The following is a 19,061-nucleotide window of genomic DNA, read 5'->3' as shown; positions in this document are numbered from 1 at the left end:
TACCAAACACTATATTCTAAGACTATTTCTAATACAATATATATTTTAAAATTTGACTTTTGATCTTTGCAGTGCTGAAGGAAGCCACATATCTGGACAGAGCAACGGACGGGATCCACTGGCATTGGCCAAGGCTGTACAGGTCCACCACGACACCCAGCATACGATGTACTTTGCATAAGACCTGCTGATGAATTTTCCAGCCATTTCCAGCATATTCTGCCGTTCTGAAACGTCCTTAGTGCTTAAATTTTTTTAAATAAACTCATGAGGGCCAAGCCTGTTTCAGACAGCAATCTACCAGCGAAAGGATGCAACGCACTGAATGACTCATTTAACTCATTAGGATTTAAATGCACAGAGAAATGAGCCATTGTTCTTCATAATCTACCAGAAGCACTATATAAGGACAACTGTGGTGGCTTTTTCCAACCACGCTGATTTTATATTTTTTACCTCAAGGCAAGAAGACTGAACATCATAGGGGAAAATTGCATGAATGACTTTGATTGTTACTACATTCTGTAGCAAGTTTTGATATTGTGTGTTTTCTTTTTCTGTTTATACGAGGTAACACTGTTGTTAAACCCATCTATTTTTAATCTTTTACAAAACGACTGTGTGCGTGTGTGTGTGTGTGAGAGAGAGAGAGTGAGGCAGACAAGAGGGAGAGAGATGGGCATTAGATTCTTTGTAGCTAGTTCAAGGGTATTAATTGTGCAACAATTTCAAAGTGAACCCTTGAAATTGTACAACTGAAGGTGCAAGTGTTTCCAAACTATACAAGTACAGGCAAACCACATTGTGCACTCATAAATGCAAAGTAGTTATTTATGGTTCATCTTTGTAAGGCTTAAGTTCCTCTTGCGATGTGGCTGATTCCGAAAGATTGAGCTGCATTCCAAATGGTTGAGGTTTGTGGTAGAATATAAAGGAAATATGTATGTCCAATATTTAGTATTTAAATGAATCATTTTAGAATTTTATAGTTCTGAAATGTTTTGCTGACATAAAATCTGACGCTATGAAAAATATCAGGCTTGCTTGACCTATTAATGTGCCCAATCTGTCAATCTCTTTGGTCTGACAATATTTTTCTATTTTTGATGCTCTGTGGTCATCAGTATGGTTCGTTCCGAGTTACCATGAACTACCCAAATCACAAAGCATTTCTCATCTTGCTTATTTAGTGGCATGCTGGTTATGAATACAAATTTCCAGTTAACTTTGACATATTTTTGCTTTAAAAATTCCTAATTAATGATGCAGACCCTATTGCCATTGCTTTGGAATGAATTTAATTTGTTTTTAAATAGAGATTTTGCACTAAAAGTTTAATCTTTATGATTTTACCTTAAATCATAATCATAGTTGAATGTAGTACAATTCTGCCATGCAATTGATGAACAAAGTCACGCATTATATTTGCATGTAACAGGAGTAAAGCCAGTCATTACTGAAAGATGCTCAATAGAATAACATATACTCTGTGGAGTGTATTGTACTTGCATATTTTGAAAGAAAAAGATTCTTGAACTTATGCAACATTTTAAATTGTAGTTGCCAGGTTTTTTGCTGTTGATCATCAACATCAGAAGCTTTTAAGTACTGATAGTTTGCTGCACTAAGTTTCCAGTGGAATAACATTTAGTTGACTGCTTGATTGATTTGTTTGATTGCATAAACTATTATGGTGCTTGAAAAATACTTGACTGTATTTATATTGAGGCTTTTGCCAGCTGGACTGTCCATGATCACTTTATAACTTGGGGAAGAAAATTGTGTTCAATGCTGTATTGGGAAGACCAAAACTGTGGATATAATACCACAGTTCAAATTCTTGACATTTAAATTCATAATCGCAATGGTTTGTTTTATTTGAAGTTGAGCACACCTTTTTGCATTTGAACTTTTGTGCAATATATATTAAAAACCTTCAATTATAAAGCGCAGGCAAAGGCTATAGAAAGAAGTTGTGCTGGTCAGGCATGTGGGTGATTTAAAATTAATTTTAATTTTCCAGTATAGTTCTCCAGGATATTGATGTATTATGTGGTTCCATGTCTCCATACACAATTTTCAATGAGTAGTGACTTTTTTTGTAGGGCAAGAGTGTTTAAATTTCTAAGCAAGCAAAGCAGTGCTAACCTAAATAAGCTAATAATGCCGATTCTGGAGTCTCGTCTAGAGAATGGATTCATTCTAGCAACCTTTACTCTCAGCAAAATTATGCAGCTCCATGCAATTTTATTGACTTTTCTTCATTTAGTTTCTAACATTCCATAGATGAAGGCATTGCTAAGAAAGTTTAGTTTTGGAAATGTTATGTTGAACTACGCCAAATGTTTTTTTTAATAAATGACAAGGTATGGCTTTTCCATGTATTGATCTGGTTTCCAGATGGATCCTTATGAAATTATTCAACAACTGATGAATGTCTTTTCCCAAAATTTAAAACAAAATTATTTCCTGATAGTTGAAGTGACTATACAACTTTAATTTGGTGACATGTCCGATATTTTATTATCATATCTACTTGGCATTGCTTTTAAGTTTTCTTTTGCCAGTTGCAGATTGGTAGGCAGATTTTAGTTTTTAAACGTGGATAGACCAACTCGAAACATTACTAATTTTTCTATGGTCAACTTTATCAACTTGGTCAAACATTTTTGCTCATGAAATTGCTGTATATCTGTGAGGTTACTTGAGTTATAATAATGGCAGTAATTGGAGCGGTAGTGAAGCCGATTTCCTTATCTATTTTAAACATTTTTAATGAAGTGTTTTTCAACATTCTTGACCTACATCATTGATTCTACATTGAAAAGTCTGGAATACTGAAAACTACAAAGTTTAAAAGTTACAACTTCTATCGGCAAACATCTTTCTTCAGCCTTAATGCAGTGAATTTTGCCAATAGATTGATAACATCATGCTATTCAGTCACCAGTATTTTGTAGATAATCTACTAAATGGCATAATTGGCGCTTTTTCTTGTGAATTAGCTGAAGTATCCAGAATAGACTGCTCGAACTAGGCACTGCCAAGGAAAATCAAGGGTAAAGATCATTAAAATTAATGTTTTCCAGAATATAAACATTTATAGTTTTCAGAATTTGTTCTTAAAATGGATCTCCAAAATAATGCCACTTCTGTTTCCTGAATACAGGAAATGGTCCTCAAGTCTTGAGGGATGCAAACTGTGTAGTGAGACATGTTTTATTGAGGGTGTATTTATATTTTACTTAAATTTATAGCAATTGTAACAAATTTGTGATGTTGGATCCACTTCTTCATAAGATCATCACAATAGTTTTGCAAATATAACATGCAGGCAGCTGGGACTTCAATGCATTACAGTATTCTGTTTCCCTTTGTTTACTCTTAAATAATCCATAATGGCGATATAAATTTTGATTACTGTCATAACATTTATCTAAAGTGGAGCTTGTAATTAAGAATGATAGAGTGTACTTATCACTTATTTTTACATTTTTTGATTTGTATGGTATGGCAAATGCCACTCAAGTTGAGTGGGCCATATTCAATTTGATTGACATTTCCAATGTATAAGCAACAGCTGTGTGCAGAATTTAAATACCAGGATGCAGTAATGTAAACTGTTGACTGTGTTCCATGAATACAAAATCAACGTCAAATTCTGGGGGGCAATTTTGTAGCTTTATGACTATGACTTTATGATTAAACAAAAACAACTTTTGAATTTAGGTAAATAATAATCTATAACAATACTTCCAACCAGCTAATGAATCTGAAATGAAGTAGCTGAAATATTATTTCACAACAAAATAATAATTATCTGCTATCTGAGGCACAAATCTGCCAGCTGATAATTTAATATCTAATGGTCGGAAACTGTGTTCATTAAAATTTCTGGGAAAGAATAATCCTTTGATCCATATTTATTAACCTCCCAAGTCTGATAATCAAACTGCCAAATGCTATGAGTAATTTTACTAAAACAGAATTTTCCAGTTATAAGTTGGTGTACTAATTTTTTGGTGCAGTGAATGGTGCAGATGAACAAATGCTTGCAGTTTCATTAGAAACCGATGAAAGAGATAATGGTAAATATTCTTTACAATTACCATATTTGCATAGGTACAGGAAGAAAATATTGAATGAACTGATTTCAGAGTGCAGAAGGGCACCACTCGATTATTATGCCTCTGCTATTTTCAACAGCTGTCCATTTGTCCTCATTCTCCCGCACTGTCCTACAGACAATTCTCTTTTGAGTTACTATTTATCTTTCAGATTTTCTTGATCGGGTCTTTCATGAATTGACTGCCCTGTGCACTTTATTTTTTTAAATATTCTTGCTTGCCCCTTCGTTTTGTCATAAATTTACACAATTGCCATCTCGCCAGCTATGGCAATTGGTTAAAATTTTCATGTGACTGTAAACATTTATTTCATTCTAGACATTTAAGACAATCATCTGGTTATTTTAAGGGATTTAGTGCCCATTTTAGACATTCATCTGGTTATTTTATGGATTTTCCTCATCTTTCTATTGCTGATTTGTTACTGAGTATAACAGCAGAATATGTTTTGCCGTCAATTCATCACAACAGTTCAGTAACCGGTAGGAAATAGTTCAGTGATTGGTAGGAAATTGGCTCCTGGTTGAAGTTTCCCTCTGCCTTAGAGATAGAATGTTGCTTCTAATTTTCAGGGGGGAAAAAACAAAACAAACCACAGAAATTTCTAAAAGAACTCTAAGAACAGTATTTTTGGAAAAACAGATGGGAGTTAATGTTTCAAGGTCAATAGTCTTTTATTCTGTTGAGTATTTGCAGCATTTTCTATTGTTAATCAATGGCCGGCTGTAAATTTTGATAAGCATCATTATGATATCATTTCTTATGCTGGACAAAAATGCTGGAGGAACTCAGCAGGTGATTTGAGAAACACTGCAAAATCATTTTGTATAAGTACCTTAAGACCCCAGCCCTACCAAAAATAATAGTGTATCAATAACAGGAGTGTTTAAAGGGCGACTTAACATGAAAAAAAAATCCAAAATTTTGGGATCCCTCCCACATAAGTTTGGTACTGTACTAAGTTGGCAATAATGGGGCAATTGACCAAACAATTTGGCCTAAGCTAGGTTTTTGAGGATCTCTTAAAGGAGGAAGGAAATCAGGAAGCAAAAAACTTAGATCAGTTTAAAAATATAGGTGAATGACACAGCTGCTATTAGTGCGCACGTTTGGAAATGTTCAAGAGCCCAGAACCAAATATGCAAGATATCTCTGCAGGACCAAAAACCATCAGATTAGTGACGGAGAGACGAGACCATGGAGTAATTTGAAGTTGAGGATGAGAAATTTAATATTGTGACTGCTTCACCAGGAGCCAATGCAGTTTGTATGTACTACATTGAACGAATGAAGGTAGATACACAAATTGCTGGAGTAACTCAGTGGGTCAGGCAGCATCTATGGAGCAAAAGGATGGGTGACGTTTCAGGTTGGAACCATTCTTCAGACTGAGTGAACAGAACTTTATGGGAAGCACAAGGCTGAAGCATTAAAATAATTGTTTACGGAAATAGGAAATGGACGGATGAGAGTTGTTGAAGCAGGTAGAGTTAGATGGTATGGATAGATAGAATAAAGTTCAACTCCAGGGCAAATCTGACACCGATTGGCAAAAGTCGCTTAATTTTAAATGGTTGCCAGGATGAGGGAAGAGGTCAATGGTTGGAGAATGAAGTTTGTGATTGCAGAAGATGATGACTTCAGTCTTCCCAATTACTGTTCATCCAGAATTGGACATGATTGTTGCAATCTAACAATAGATAGATAACTGCATTAAGAGATACAGTGGTCAGACAGCTACATGTTGCAAGTATAACCTGATTTTGGATGAAGGGCAGTACGTAATGGAGAAATGTGTGCCATTGATTGATACCAAAAGTAACTCCAGGAACAAGTGGTGAAATCATTGCAGCTAATTCTTTGCTGTGACTGGATAGACGAGATTGGAACAATTAGAGCTGGACAATAGGTGGATTGGATAGATATTGGAGAAGAATGGTTGGGTTGACTTTGTTAAAAGGTTGAGAAAGGCAGATTTTTCATCCAGTGGATGTTACTTGCTAATGAAATTTTGTAATTTGTGTTTAATTAGTCCACAAACAATTCACCACATTGTGCTTTATGAATACGGTAGAAGCAATTGGTGTATTTTTCTCTCAAGATAATAGCTGCCATAATGGCATTTTAATACCACTTTGGCTAGTTTTAAATTAGATTAATGTTGTTTACAGATGAAACCCCCATGGAGACAAGAAAACAACTTTATTACCTTCTCCCCACACATAACAAAAGTGACTGCACACCACGCATGACTGACAACCTCGTGCGGCTTTTCTCTTTGAGCTAGGTAATACCACCACTTCTGCCAAGCAGGAATGAGTTGATTCAACATATGCTTGATTTTTACCTGAATCTTCACAATCTGTAGCTTTGTACCATACTAGACTTTGTGCCTAATGATTTTTGCTAGTTTTGCCCTGTATATTCATGGAAGCAATGATCTTTGAATTGCTGCCTGTGTGAAAATATTTATTTTTTTCTTTGTCTTGCCATTTTAGATTTTTTGTATACCTATGTTGCTAGAAGTTTCCAATTCCTACGAGTATTGCCGAGAATAACTAACTTCTATTAAGTCATGAGTGTATTATCAATAAACCAATTATGATATTGGTTATAGTGGTTTTTAGTTAACCTGTCCTTATGAATTATCATTCTAAACTTGTCACTTGAAATTCTGTTTTTCTTCCTGCGTCAGCTTTTGTCATCTAACAATTATAAGTTTCTTGATGAACACACCGCCATGAAATTTTATAAATGCCCAAATGTGTTGCCAGTTTAAAACTGATCATTGCACGTTTTGTGATGCACATTCATCCAAAGTTTTTGGGTGACAAGTTTTGTATCCTAGCTGATGTTAAGATGGTGTGGGTTGTGCAGAAAAAAGTCTAAAATTTGTAAGTAATACTGTAAATTAGCCTGGTAATCATGGGCTTTACGCCCCAGCCTTTGCTGTACGAAATGCATTGAAGGCATTTCATGCTGCATAGTTCTGCTGTAAACAATTTTTGTGTAGTTCATTGGGAAAGTTGTTGATAAGATGTATGCATTCTTCAATGAAGTTGGAAAAGCTTTTCTTTTTGTTTACACATTTAGATAAGTGCTGTTTTGATTATTTTATTGATTTTTGTGTCTACCAATACGAGGTACTCTCTTGAGCTGTAGGAATCGAAATTGTGTGGTAACCTTCCCTACACAGTAAAAGATGTTGGCTGATTGAATTGCAAATCTGTATTGCAATATGATTTTTAGTCTGCAGGGAAAACTTGTGTTCACATGACAATAAAATGGTATTTTCATGCCAAAACTTGTAAAGTCTTAACAACTTCCTTGTTTTTTTCCCTGCTGTGGCATGGACATGTTGTACAGGTTACAGGGAATACTTGACATCTGTGTTGGTCTGTGTTAAATCCACCAGAAACTTGCCTTTGATTCTGGTTGGTTCCTTTTAGAAAATGTATTCAACTACTGCTAATTTTCTTTCAAATGTCTTTGAGGCATTAATTCACTGCAACCCTTATCCCTGACAAGGAAAAAATTCCAGATTTTAATAAGCGCCGTCTACATAGAGTGCACAGTGGAGCATACCTGATAGAGCTGCTGCATAGTTAAATTGTAAGAATATGATGTTAAATCTTAGGTTCGAGTGTTATCTGTGGAGTTTGAACGATCTCCCTGTGACTGGATTTCCTCCAGGTACGCCAGTTTCTTCCCCATTCCAAAGTCGTGCGGGTTTGTAGGTTATTTGGCCTCTGTAAATTGCCCTGAGTGTGTAGGGAGTGGATGAGAAAGTGGGGTACCATAGAACTGGTGTGAATGGGTAATTGATGTATGGCACGGATGGCCGAAGGACCTGATTCCATGCTGTACCTCTCTAAACTTAGCCCAATTTGGTTATACACAGTACACCTGTAAATGATCAATATGACAATAGTTTATTTTAGGAATAGGTTTTTCCACTTGCTTAGAATCAGAGGATAATTTTCAAAGTTGTTCTAGTTCAAGAAGAGGACAAATGGCAATGGAGATTTGACAAAACTGTACAAGATCAGAATATATTTCCAGTGACTCAAATAGATAAGGAGCTTGGTTTATCACATGGCTTAAGGACTGGAGATATTAAAGTGAAAAGCAAAATGAAAAACTTTCTCTATGCAGAACATTAAAATCCGTCTCTTTCTCATTGTCAGGGTTAAAGGAAGTAGCGAATTATTGTATTCAAAAGCACTTGAAGGAGTTAATTTGCAGAGCTATAAGGAATGTCGCAAAATAAATTGTTCAAAAGGTGCCAACCTGAACCAATGTCCCCACCAATGTCCCCTGAGCCATAATAATTCTGTGATTTCTTTGGTGGTACTTTAACATCTACCACTACCAGTCTACCACTAATGAATTGCCGCATAATAGACTGAGCTACAAGCTTCTCCACTTCTCGAGATTTTCCTTCCAAATCCTAACCAAGCTTTCTTTGGGAGTCTGCCCTCACTGAAATAATGCAGGAACTGGTACCAAGTTCCAGGCCAAGCTTGCTGGCTTTCCCCCAACTGTGTATTCAATGGTCCTAAGTTGATTCCACGTTGATAATGGTTATAATACATTGATATTTTCAAGGAACTGCAATTGATGGAAAGAATTGAAGGAACATTTACGCTTGAATCCCCACTGAAATTGTCTAATGTAGATACATCCGCCGGAGCCTGAATCCTTGGACAGGTTCCATTTGTTTCCTCCAATAACATCATATCCTTACAATTTAACAGCTTTAACAATAGACAATAGGTGCAGGAGTAGGCCATTCGACCTTTCAAGCCAGCTGTGGCATGGACATGTTGTACAGGTTACAGGGAATACTTGACATCTGTGTTGGTCTGTGTTAAATCCACCAGAAACTTGCCTTTTAACTTTTAGAAAAGTATTCAACTAACAATTTTCTTTCAAATGTCTTTGACATTAATTACTGGTGACAAGAAAAAAATTCCAGAGTAATAAGCGCCGTTCATAGAGTGCACTTTGGAGCATACCTGCCAGCTGCTGCGCCAGAATATGATGTTAAATCTTAGGTTCGAGTGTTATCTGTGGAGTTCAATGTGATCATGGCTGATCAACCCCAATCAGTACCCCATCCTGCCTTCTCCCCATATCACCAGACTCCGCTATCTTTAAGAACCCTCTCTAGCTCTCTTGAAAGTATCCAGAGAACGGGCCTCCACCGCCCTCTGAGGCAGAGAATTCCACACTCACAACTCTGTGAGCAAAAGTGTTTCCTCGTCCCCATTCTAAATGGCTTGCCCCTTATTCTTAAACTGTGGCCCCTGGTTCTGGACCCTCCCCCCCCAACATCGGGGAACATGTTTCCTGCCTCTAGCATGTTCAAACCCTTAATCTTATATGTTTCAATAAGATACCCTCTCATCCTTCTAAACTCCAGAGTATACAAGCCCAGCCGCTCATAGTAACAGAAACCTAGAAAATAGGTGCAGGAGGAGGCCATTCGACCCTTCGAGCCAACACCGCCATTCATTGCGATCATGGCTGATCATCCCCAATCAATAACCCGTGCCTGCCTTCTCCCCATATCCCTTGATTCCACTAGCCCCTAGAGCTCTATCTAATTCTCTTAAATCCATCCAGTGATTTGGCCTCCACTGCCCTCTGTGGCAGGGAATTCCACAAATTCACAACTCTGGGTGAAAAAGTTTTTTCTCACCTCTGTCTTAAATGGCCTCCCCTTTATTCGAAGACTGGCCCCTGCTTCTGGACTCGCCCAGCATTGGGAACATTGGAGCCTTTTCCGCACCTGGATGCTCAAGTTGCTGTATCACGCCGAGATGCAACCGGTCAGCATGCTCTAGTGTGCACCTGTAGAAGTTCGAAAGAGTCCTCCTTGATATACCGACTCTCCACAATCTTCTCAGGTGGTAGAGGCGCTGATGTGCTTTCTTTATGATTGCATCAGTGTTCTGGGACCAGGAGAGATCTTCGGAAATATGCATGCCCAGGAATTTGAAGTTCTTGACCCTTTCCAGCATCGACCCGTTTATATAAACGGGACTGTGGGTCCCCATCCTACCCCTTCCGAAGTCCACAATCAGTTCCTTGGTTTTGCTGGTGTTGAGAGCCAGGTTATTGTGCTGGCACCATTTGGTCAATTGGTCAATCTCACTTCTATATTCTGACTCGTCCCCAACAGTGATACGTCCCACAACAGTGGTGTTGTCGGCGAACTTGATGATGGAGTTTGCACTATGTCCGGCTACGCAGTCATGAGTATAGAGTGAGGGCAGCAGGGGGCTGAGCACGCAGCCTTGAGGTTTTCCCGTGCTGATTGTTATCGAGGATGACACATTTCCACCAATACGAACAGACTGGTCGTCTGAGGAAGTCGAGGATCCAATTGCAGAGACCCAGATCTGAGAGCTTGGTAACCAGTTTGGATGGTATTAAATGCCGGACTGCAGTCAAGGAATAACAGCCTGACATATGGGTTTTTGTTGTCGTCTCAAGTGGTCCAGAGTGGAGTGGAGAGCCAGTGAGATCGCATCCACCGTTGATCTGTTGTGGCGGTAAGCGAACTGTAGTGGGTCCCGGTTTTTGTCGAGGTATGAGTTGATTTGCGCCATGATCAGCCCCTCAAAGCACTTCATCACCACACACGTTAGTGCCACTGGTCGATAGTCGTTGAGACACGTCTTCTTGCTCTTCTTGGGCACCGGTATTATTGATGCCCTTTTAAAGCAGGTGGGATCCTCAGACGTGAAAGGTTAAAAATGTCCGTAAAAACTCCAGCCAGTTGGTCCGCACAGGTTTGTAAAACACGCCCGGGTATGCCATCAGGTCCAGGTGCTTTCCGAAGGTTCACCCCTCTGAAGGATCTTCTGATGTTGGCCTCTGTGACTGTGACCAAAATCCCATCACGGCGAATGGGGGCTCAGGAAGGCACATCAGTGTTTTCCCTATCAAAGCGTGCGTAAAATGCATTGAGCTCGTCAGGGAGTGATGCTTCGCTGACATTTGAGCTGCCTCCTGACTTCGCCTTGTAGGCATTCAAGCCCCTCCACAGTTGCCGAACATCCGTCTCATCCCCCAGCTTGGAGCAGGTCCCTTGTGGCCTTTTTGATGGCCTTACCAATGTCATATCTGGTCTTCTTGTAGACCTCTTATCTCCAGATCTGAATGCCCGGGATCTGGTCTTCAGAAGAATGCGGATCTCATGGTTCATCCAAGGCTTCTGGTTAGGAAACACTCGGAAGGTTTTTGTTGGGATGCAGTCCTCCACACATTTCTTTATGAATTCTGTAGCAACTGTGGCGTATTCATTCAGGTCCGTTGCCGAGTCCCTGAACATTGCCCAGTCTACAGACTCCAAACAGTCCTGGAGTTGTTCCTCTGCCTCCCCCGACCAGCTCTGTACAGTCCTCACCTCTGGGAGTGCGCTCTTCAATTGCTGCCTGTAGGCAGGAAGAAGCAGCACCGCAGTATGGTCGTATTTACCGAAGTGAGGGCAAGGGATAGAGCGATAGGCATCCTTGATGGTCGTGTAGCAGTGGTCGAGGGTGTTTGGTCCTCTGGTGCTACAGGAGACATGTTGGTGGAAGTTAGGGAGCGATTTCATAAGGTTGGCTTTGTTGAAATCCCCGCCTCTGGTGGTAAATGCCTCGGGGTAAGACGTCTGGTGCTTGTTAAACACGGCGTGTGGCTCCCCCAGTGCCAGATGGACATCTGTCTGGGAAGGGATGTAGACTGTGGTCAGGATGATGGAAGTGAATAACCTCCCATGCAGACATGCTCAGTATATCGAAACACCTGAGACACTAACTCCATGCCATGTTACGTGGAATATGGCCCTGAAACTTGCCTAACATTCATTCTGTGGCAGAACTCAAAAACATCACATGCACTGCCAGTTGTTCAGTTATGTGAGCACGTCATCCAGAAATATCTCCATGCACAGCTTTGTCTTGAAGATACCATATAGCTGCAGCCATCCATATAACCATATAACAATTACAGCACGGAAACAGGCCATCTCGACCCTTCTAGTCCGTGCCAAACACGTATTCTCCCCTAGTCCCATATACCTGCTCTCAGACCATAACCCTCCATTCCTTTCCCGTCCATATAACTATCCAATTTATTTTTAAATGATAAAAACGAACCTGCCTCCACCACCTTCACTGGAAGCTCATTCCACACAGTTACCACTCTCTGAGTAAAGAAGTTCCCCCTCATGTTACCCCTAAACTTCTGTCCCTTAATTCTCAAGTCATGTCCCATTGTTTGAATCTTCCCTACTCTCAGTGGGAAAAGCTTATCCACGTCAACTCTGTCTATCCCTCTCATCATTTTAAAGACCTCTATCAAGTCCCCCCTTAACCTTCTACGCTCCAAAGAATAAATCCCTAACTTGTTCAACCTTTCTCTGTAACTTAGTTGCTGAAACCCAGGCAACATTCTAGTAAATCTCCACTGTACTCTCTCTATTTTGTTGACATCCTTCCTATAGTTAGGCGACCAAAATTGTACACCATACTCCAGAATTGGCCTTACCAATGCCTTGTACAATTTTAACATTACATCCCAACTTCTATACTCAATGCTCTGATTTATAAAGGCCAACACACCAAAAGCTTTCTTTACCACCCTATCTACATGAGATTCCACTTTCAGGGAACTGTGCACAGTTGTTCCCAGATCCCTCTGTTCACCTGCATTCTTCAATTCCCTACCATTTACCAGTGGACCCAACACAGATCCCTGTGGCACCCCACTAGTCACTGGCCTCCAACCTGACAAACAACCATCCACCATTACTCTCTGGCATCTCCAATTCAGCCACTGTTGAATCCAATCCACCATTATACCCAACAATTGAACCTTCTTAACCAACCTTCCGTGAGGAACCTTGTCAAAGGCCTTACTGAAGTTCATATATACAACATCCACTGCTTTACCCTCATCAATTTCCCGAGTAACCTCTTCAAAAAATTCAAGAAGATTAGTCAAACATGACCTTCCAGGCACAATTCCATGTTGACTGTTCCTAATCAGACCCTGTTTATCCAGATGCTTACATATATTATCTCTAAGTATCCTTTCCATTAATTTGCCCACTACTGATGTCAAACTAACAGGTCTATAATTGCTAGGTTTACTCTTAGAACCCTTTTTAAACAATGGAACAACATGCGCAGTACGCCAATCCTCCGGCACTATTCCTGTTTCTAATGACATTTGAAATATTTCTGTCATAGCCCCTGCTATTTCTACACTAACTTCCCTTAATGTTCTAGGGAATATCCTGTCCGGACCTGGAGACTTATCCACTTTTATATTTCTCAAAAGTGTCAGTACTTCCTCTTCTTTGAATCTCATAGTTTCCATAGCTACTCTACTTGTTTCCCTTACCTCACATAATTCAATATCCTTCTCCTTGGTGAATACCGAAGAAAAGAAATTGTTCAACATCTCCCCCACCTCTTTTGGCTCTGCAGATAGCTGTCCACTCTGACTCTCTAATGGACCAATTTTATCCCTCGTTATCCTTTTGCTATTAATATAGCTGTAGAAACCCTTTGGATTTACTTTCACCTTACTTGCCAAAGCAACCTCATATCTTTTAGCTTTTCTAATTTCTTTCTTAAGATTCTTTTTACATTCTTTATACTGCTTAAGCACCTCATTTACTCCATGCTGCCTATAATTATTGTAGATCTCTCTCTTTTTCCGAACCAAGTGTCCAATTTCCCTTGAAAACCATGGCTCTTTCCAATTTTTACTATTTCCTTTCAACCGAACAAGGACATAAAGATTCTGTACTCTTAAAATGTCACCTTTAAATGTCCTCCATTTCTCTTCCACATCTTTCCCATAAAACAAACTGTCCCAATTTACTCCTTTTAAACCCTTTCGCATCTCCTCAAAGTTAGCCTTTCTCCAAACAAAAATCTCAACCCTAGGTCCAGTTCTGACCCTCTCCATAATTATATTGAAACTAATAGTATTGTGATCACTGGTCCCGAACTGTTCCCCAACGCATACCTCTGCCACCTGACCCGTCTCATTTCCTAACAGGAGGTCCAGCACCACCCCTTCTCTAGTAGGAACTTCTATGTATTGCTGCAAAAAACTATCCTGCACACATTTTACAAACTCCAACCCATCCAGCCCATTTACAGAATGTGTTTCCCAGTCTATGTGTGGAAAATTGAAATCTCCCACAATCACCACCTTGTGCTTACTACTAATATCTGCAATCTCCTTACATATTTGCTCTTCCAATTCTCTCTCCCCATTTGGCGGTCTATAATACACCCCTATAAGTGTTGCTACCCCTTTCCCATTTCTCAGTTCCACCCAAATAGCCTCCCTAGACGAGCCCTCTAATCTATCCTGCCAAAGCACTGCTGTAATATCTTCCCTGATAAACAATGCAACACCTCCACCTCATGCCCCTCCAATTCTATCACACCTGAAGCAACAAAATCCTGGAATATTTAGTTTCCAATCACAGCCCTCCTGCAACCATGTTTCACTGATCGCCACAACATCATACTTCCAGGTGTCAATCCAGGCTCTAAGCTCATCCACCTTTCTTACAATGCTCCTAGCATTAAAATACACACATTTAAGAAACCCACCCTCTCTTATTCTCTGTTTATTGTCTTTTTCTTCTCTCTACCCTACATTTTGGGTCAGAGTGCTACCATTCTCTGCCTCCTGCCTCACACACTGACTGCTAGCTTTCCCAATTTGAGTCCCTCCCCCCAACCATACTAGTTTAAAGTCTCCCCAGTAGCCTTTGCAAATCTCCCCGTTAGGATATTGGTCCCCCTCGAGTTCAAGTGCAACCCGTCCTTTCTTTACAGGTCGCACCTTCCCCAAAAGAGGTCCCAATGATCCAGAAACTTGAATCCATACCCACTGCACCAGTCCCTCATCCACTCATTTATCCTCCACCTCCTCCATTCCTACTCTCACTGTCGCGTGGCACAGGCAGTAATCCTGAGATTGTTACCTTTGCAGTCCTTCTTAACTCTCTACCTAACTCCCTAAATTCTTCTTTCAGGACCTCTTCTATTTTTTTTAACCTATGTCATTGGTACCTATATGTACCACAACCTCAGGCTCCTCTCCCTCCCATTTCAAGATTTCTTGGACACGATCAGACACATCCCTGACCCTGGCACCAGGGAGGCAAACTACCATCCGGGTCTCCTGTCTGCGTCCACAGAATCGCCTATCCGACCCCCTGACTATAGAGTCCCCTATTACAATTGCCCTCTTCTTTTCCTTGCCCTTATGAGCAACAGGACCGGTCTTTGTGCCAGAGGCCTGGCCGCTGTCATACGTTTGATCTCTCAGTTTGCTGCTAATGTGCAAAGGTTCTGCCCTTGAGGGTAGTACCTGTACATGGTACTAACACCATCATCAAGTATGCAGATGATACAACGGTGATTGGCCTCATCAGCAACAACGATGAGCTGGCCTACAGGGAGGAGGTCCAGCACTTAGCAGCATGGTGCGCTGACAACAACCTGGCCCTTAACTCCAAGAAGACCAAGGAGCTCATTGTAGACTTCAGGAAGTCCAGAGGCGGCACGCACACCCCCATCCACATTAACGGGACGGAGGTGGAACGTGTTTCTAGCTTCAGGTTCCTGGGAGTCAACATCTCCGATGACCTCTCTTGGACCCACAATACCTCTACTCTGATCAAGAAGGCTCATCAGCGTCTCTTCTTCCTGAGGAGACTGAAGAAGGTCCATCTGTCTCCTCAGATCCTGGTGAACTTCTACCGCTGCACCATCGAGAGCATCCTTACCAACTGCATCACAGTATGGTATGGCAACTGCCCTGTCTCCGACCGGAAGGCATTGCAGAGGGTGGTGAAAATTGCCCAACGCATCACCGGTTCCACGCTCCCCTCCATTGAGTCTGTCCAAAGCAAGCGCTGTCTGCGGAGGGCGCTCAGCATCGCCAAGGACTGCTCTCACCCCAACCATGGACTGTTTACCCTCCTACCATCCGGGAGGCGCTACAGGTCTCTCCGTTGCCGAACCAGCAGGTCGAGGAACAGCTTCTTTCCGGCCGCTGTCACTCTACTAAACAACGTACCTCGGTGACTGCCAATCCCCCCCCCCCCCCCCCCCGACACTTATTATTATTAATTTTTTTTATTCAAATCGTTTGCTATGTCGCTCTTCAAGGGAGATGCTAAATGCATTTCGTTGTCTCTGTACTGTACACTGACAATGACAATTAAAATTGAATCTGAATCTGAATCTGTGTTGGTTGCATAGCATTTCCTAATCCTACAATCTCTTGGATGAGGTTAAGCATGGATATCTAACCCTTCCACTGTCTTTTTCTTTGAGAAGTCAGAACGTAGTACAGTTTCACAATTTTCTGAGGTTGCCATTGTTGTATCACCCATGCTTCCTGACTTCGCCTTGTAGGCATTCAAGCCCCTCCACAGTTGCCGAACATCCGTCTTATCCTCCAGCTTGGAGCAGGTCCCTTTTGGCCTTTTTGATGGCCTTACCAAGGTCATATCTGGTCTTCTTGTAGACCTTTATCTCCAGACCTGAATCGGGGGGGCTGCTATTTGTATACATAGGGTATGCAGTAAAGAATTTCACTGTGCCTAGTCACATGTGACAAAGTATTCCATTCCGTAATTGTAACTCATCACATCTACTGCGCTACTCAAGCTCTAGAAAGCTATCAAAATGTTAATTACGAAGTCTAGAGTCATGTAGCCTTTGGCCTGTTCAAAATCTATTTAACAGAGGTCACCCATTAATATGTTAATTGAAACATATATGGCTGCTGTCTGAGGTAGGTTAGGCGCAGTTTGTTGTTCCCTTCCAGACATTGCCATTCCTTCAAAGGATGTGTGGAGATATTTCCGGAAGAGGTTGCTGCAATGGCAGGAACTAGACTCTACAAGCTATTGTTGTACGTTAACTACAGGTGGATTTTTTCAGTTCACCTGCAGGTCACCAACTATTGATGTGTATGTGCATACGTCAGCAAGGACAGGGAGAAGTAAATCGGGAGTAGAGTTATGTTTCTGAAGCACATTCAGCTGTTGTCCACAATCCAGTGTAATGACTTGTGCCAAATGGATGCACAGTCCACCAGTACTGAATGTGATGAAGCAATGGCTTGGGTCTGGAATGTTTTTGTCTGTGCTTCCCACATTGAGCCAAACTGCCTTGACCAGCAGATTGTTTTGAATTTTGAATTTTGGTGGTGGGTCGCTGAGATATTCCCAAATAATTATTAACTATTTCTAATCTTATTCCAAGGTATGTTGGGGGTGAAGTCCTGCTTTACACTCTGACAAATGTGTATGGATGTTCAGTTTTCTTTTCTTTTGGAATCCCTTTGGTAGTATAGAATGAGAATGCAGTTAAGAATTTTGGCAAGCTTGGTGTGACCTGTTGTGTACTATTCCATTCTGCTGTGCTAAAAAAATAAAGATCAAGAGCACATAATTATGGAGTTTGAGCAGCAGAACAAATATGTTCTGTGTGGAGGAAGTAGATTTGGCTATTGTTATTTGAGGGAGATTTAAGAGCCAGAACAGGTACCTCTGTGAAGACTCTCTTCGAATATCAAGAAGACAAAACGCAGGGCCACAAGATATGCCCACAGTTTAGAAGATGCAAGGAACTGCAGATGCTGGTTGGATAAAAAGGACAAACTGCTGGAGGAATTCAGCAGGTCAGGCGGTATCTCTGGAGAACATGGTTACGCTGTTTCAACGGAAAGAGATTATTCTTATCACCGCAGATGGATAACCTAGTCTATTATGAAAGAAGAAGTGGTTACCTGCAGTTGCATCTCAAGTCTGGAAACCTGACATTCCTCAAGCTGACATTCCTCAAGCTGACATTCTTCGTTGTAACAGCACAGGAGACCGCATACAACACGAGTGGAGCGGAGAATTAAAACGGCAGGTAGCGGGGAAGCTCGGGACTGCAGCCACAAATAACTTGTGTGTGAAGGGATAGACACACTTTTTTGTTGGAGTCACCCATTCCTTTTCTCCAGATGTGCCGCCTGTCCCGCTGAGTTACTCCAGCATTTTGTGTCTTTCTTCAGTGTAAACCCGCATCTGCAGTACCTTCCTCCGCATTGTGGCTGACGGGAAATGGACTGGCAACGTTTCAGAGGAAGAAGGGTCCCGAGCCCAAACATCGTCTGTACATTCCCTCCACAGATGCTGGCTGCCTCGCCCGCGGAGTTACTCCATCCAGCACTTGTTCCTTGACCTTTAAATCACTGTAATTTTTTTTAATCGACTCTTGCACCGTTAGACGCCCGTTGCTGCGCCGCCTGTGACCGCGGTGCGGCGCTCCAAGCGCGGTTTCCCGTCAGTAAAAGATAGACACACAATACCAAAGATACTAGAGGAGCTCCTCTATAATCTTTGCAAAATATTGGAATAACAGTGGGTCAGGCAGCATCTCTGGAGAGAAGGAATGGGCGATGTTTCGGGTCGAGACCCTTCTTCAGACAGTCAGGGGAGAGGGAGACTAGAGACGCCCGTTGAGTTTCTCCAGCATTTTCGTGTACCTTCGGAGTCTGAAGAAGGGTTTCGGCCCGAAACGTTGCCTATTTCCTTCGCTCCATAGATGCTGCTGCACCCTCAAAGCAGATCAAAGCAGACGCTGCCCAAAGGAAATGTAGAATTGATCATTCATAGGGTAGGAAGGAACTGCAGATGCTGATTTACGCCGAAGATAGACACAAAATGCTGGAATAACTCAGCGGGACGGGCAGCATCACTGGAGAGAAGGAATAGGTGACAATTTCGGGTGGAGAGCCTTGATCGTTGTTAGCTGAGTGAGAGTCGCCGCTTCGCTGCCGCCAGCTGCTGCTGCTCTGAGGGAATAGCGGAGGCGGGAGAACCAACGGTGGCGGCGCGAG

At 41.4% G+C, this 19,061-nt stretch overlaps 2 protein-coding genes across 2 annotated transcripts in view; one reads left to right on the top strand and one right to left on the bottom strand.

Moving 5' to 3' along the window:
- The window catches only part of LOC129709728 (protein argonaute-4-like), a 56,630-nt gene extending 49,188 nt beyond the window's left edge, over nt 1–7,442 (top strand). Inside the window, 1 exon segment of the mRNA XM_055656263.1 lies at nt 73–7,442. Within this exon segment, the coding sequence (XP_055512238.1) occupies nt 73–181 (109 nt within the window). The 3' untranslated portion in view covers nt 182–7,442.
- Nucleotides 7,443–10,561: 3,119 nt separating this feature from the next.
- Nucleotides 10,562–19,030, bottom strand: LOC129709727 (uncharacterized). Its single transcript, XM_055656262.1, has 2 exons — nt 17,961–19,030; nt 10,562–11,847 (listed from the first exon to the last, which is right to left on the bottom strand). Exons 1-2 carry the CDS (start codon nt 17,970–17,972, stop codon nt 11,053–11,055), a joined length of 807 nt encoding a protein of 268 aa, XP_055512237.1. The 5' UTR covers nt 17,973–19,030; the 3' UTR covers nt 10,562–11,052.
- Between the last annotated feature and the right edge of the window lie 31 nt (nt 19,031–19,061).

Source organism: Leucoraja erinacea, chromosome 26 (genome assembly GCF_028641065.1).
Source record: "Leucoraja erinacea ecotype New England chromosome 26, Leri_hhj_1, whole genome shotgun sequence".
Classification (NCBI taxonomy): domain Eukaryota; kingdom Metazoa; phylum Chordata; class Chondrichthyes; order Rajiformes; family Rajidae; genus Leucoraja; species Leucoraja erinaceus.
Note: the sequence above shows the minus strand (reverse complement) of the source record. Positions and strands in the feature narration are given on the sequence as shown.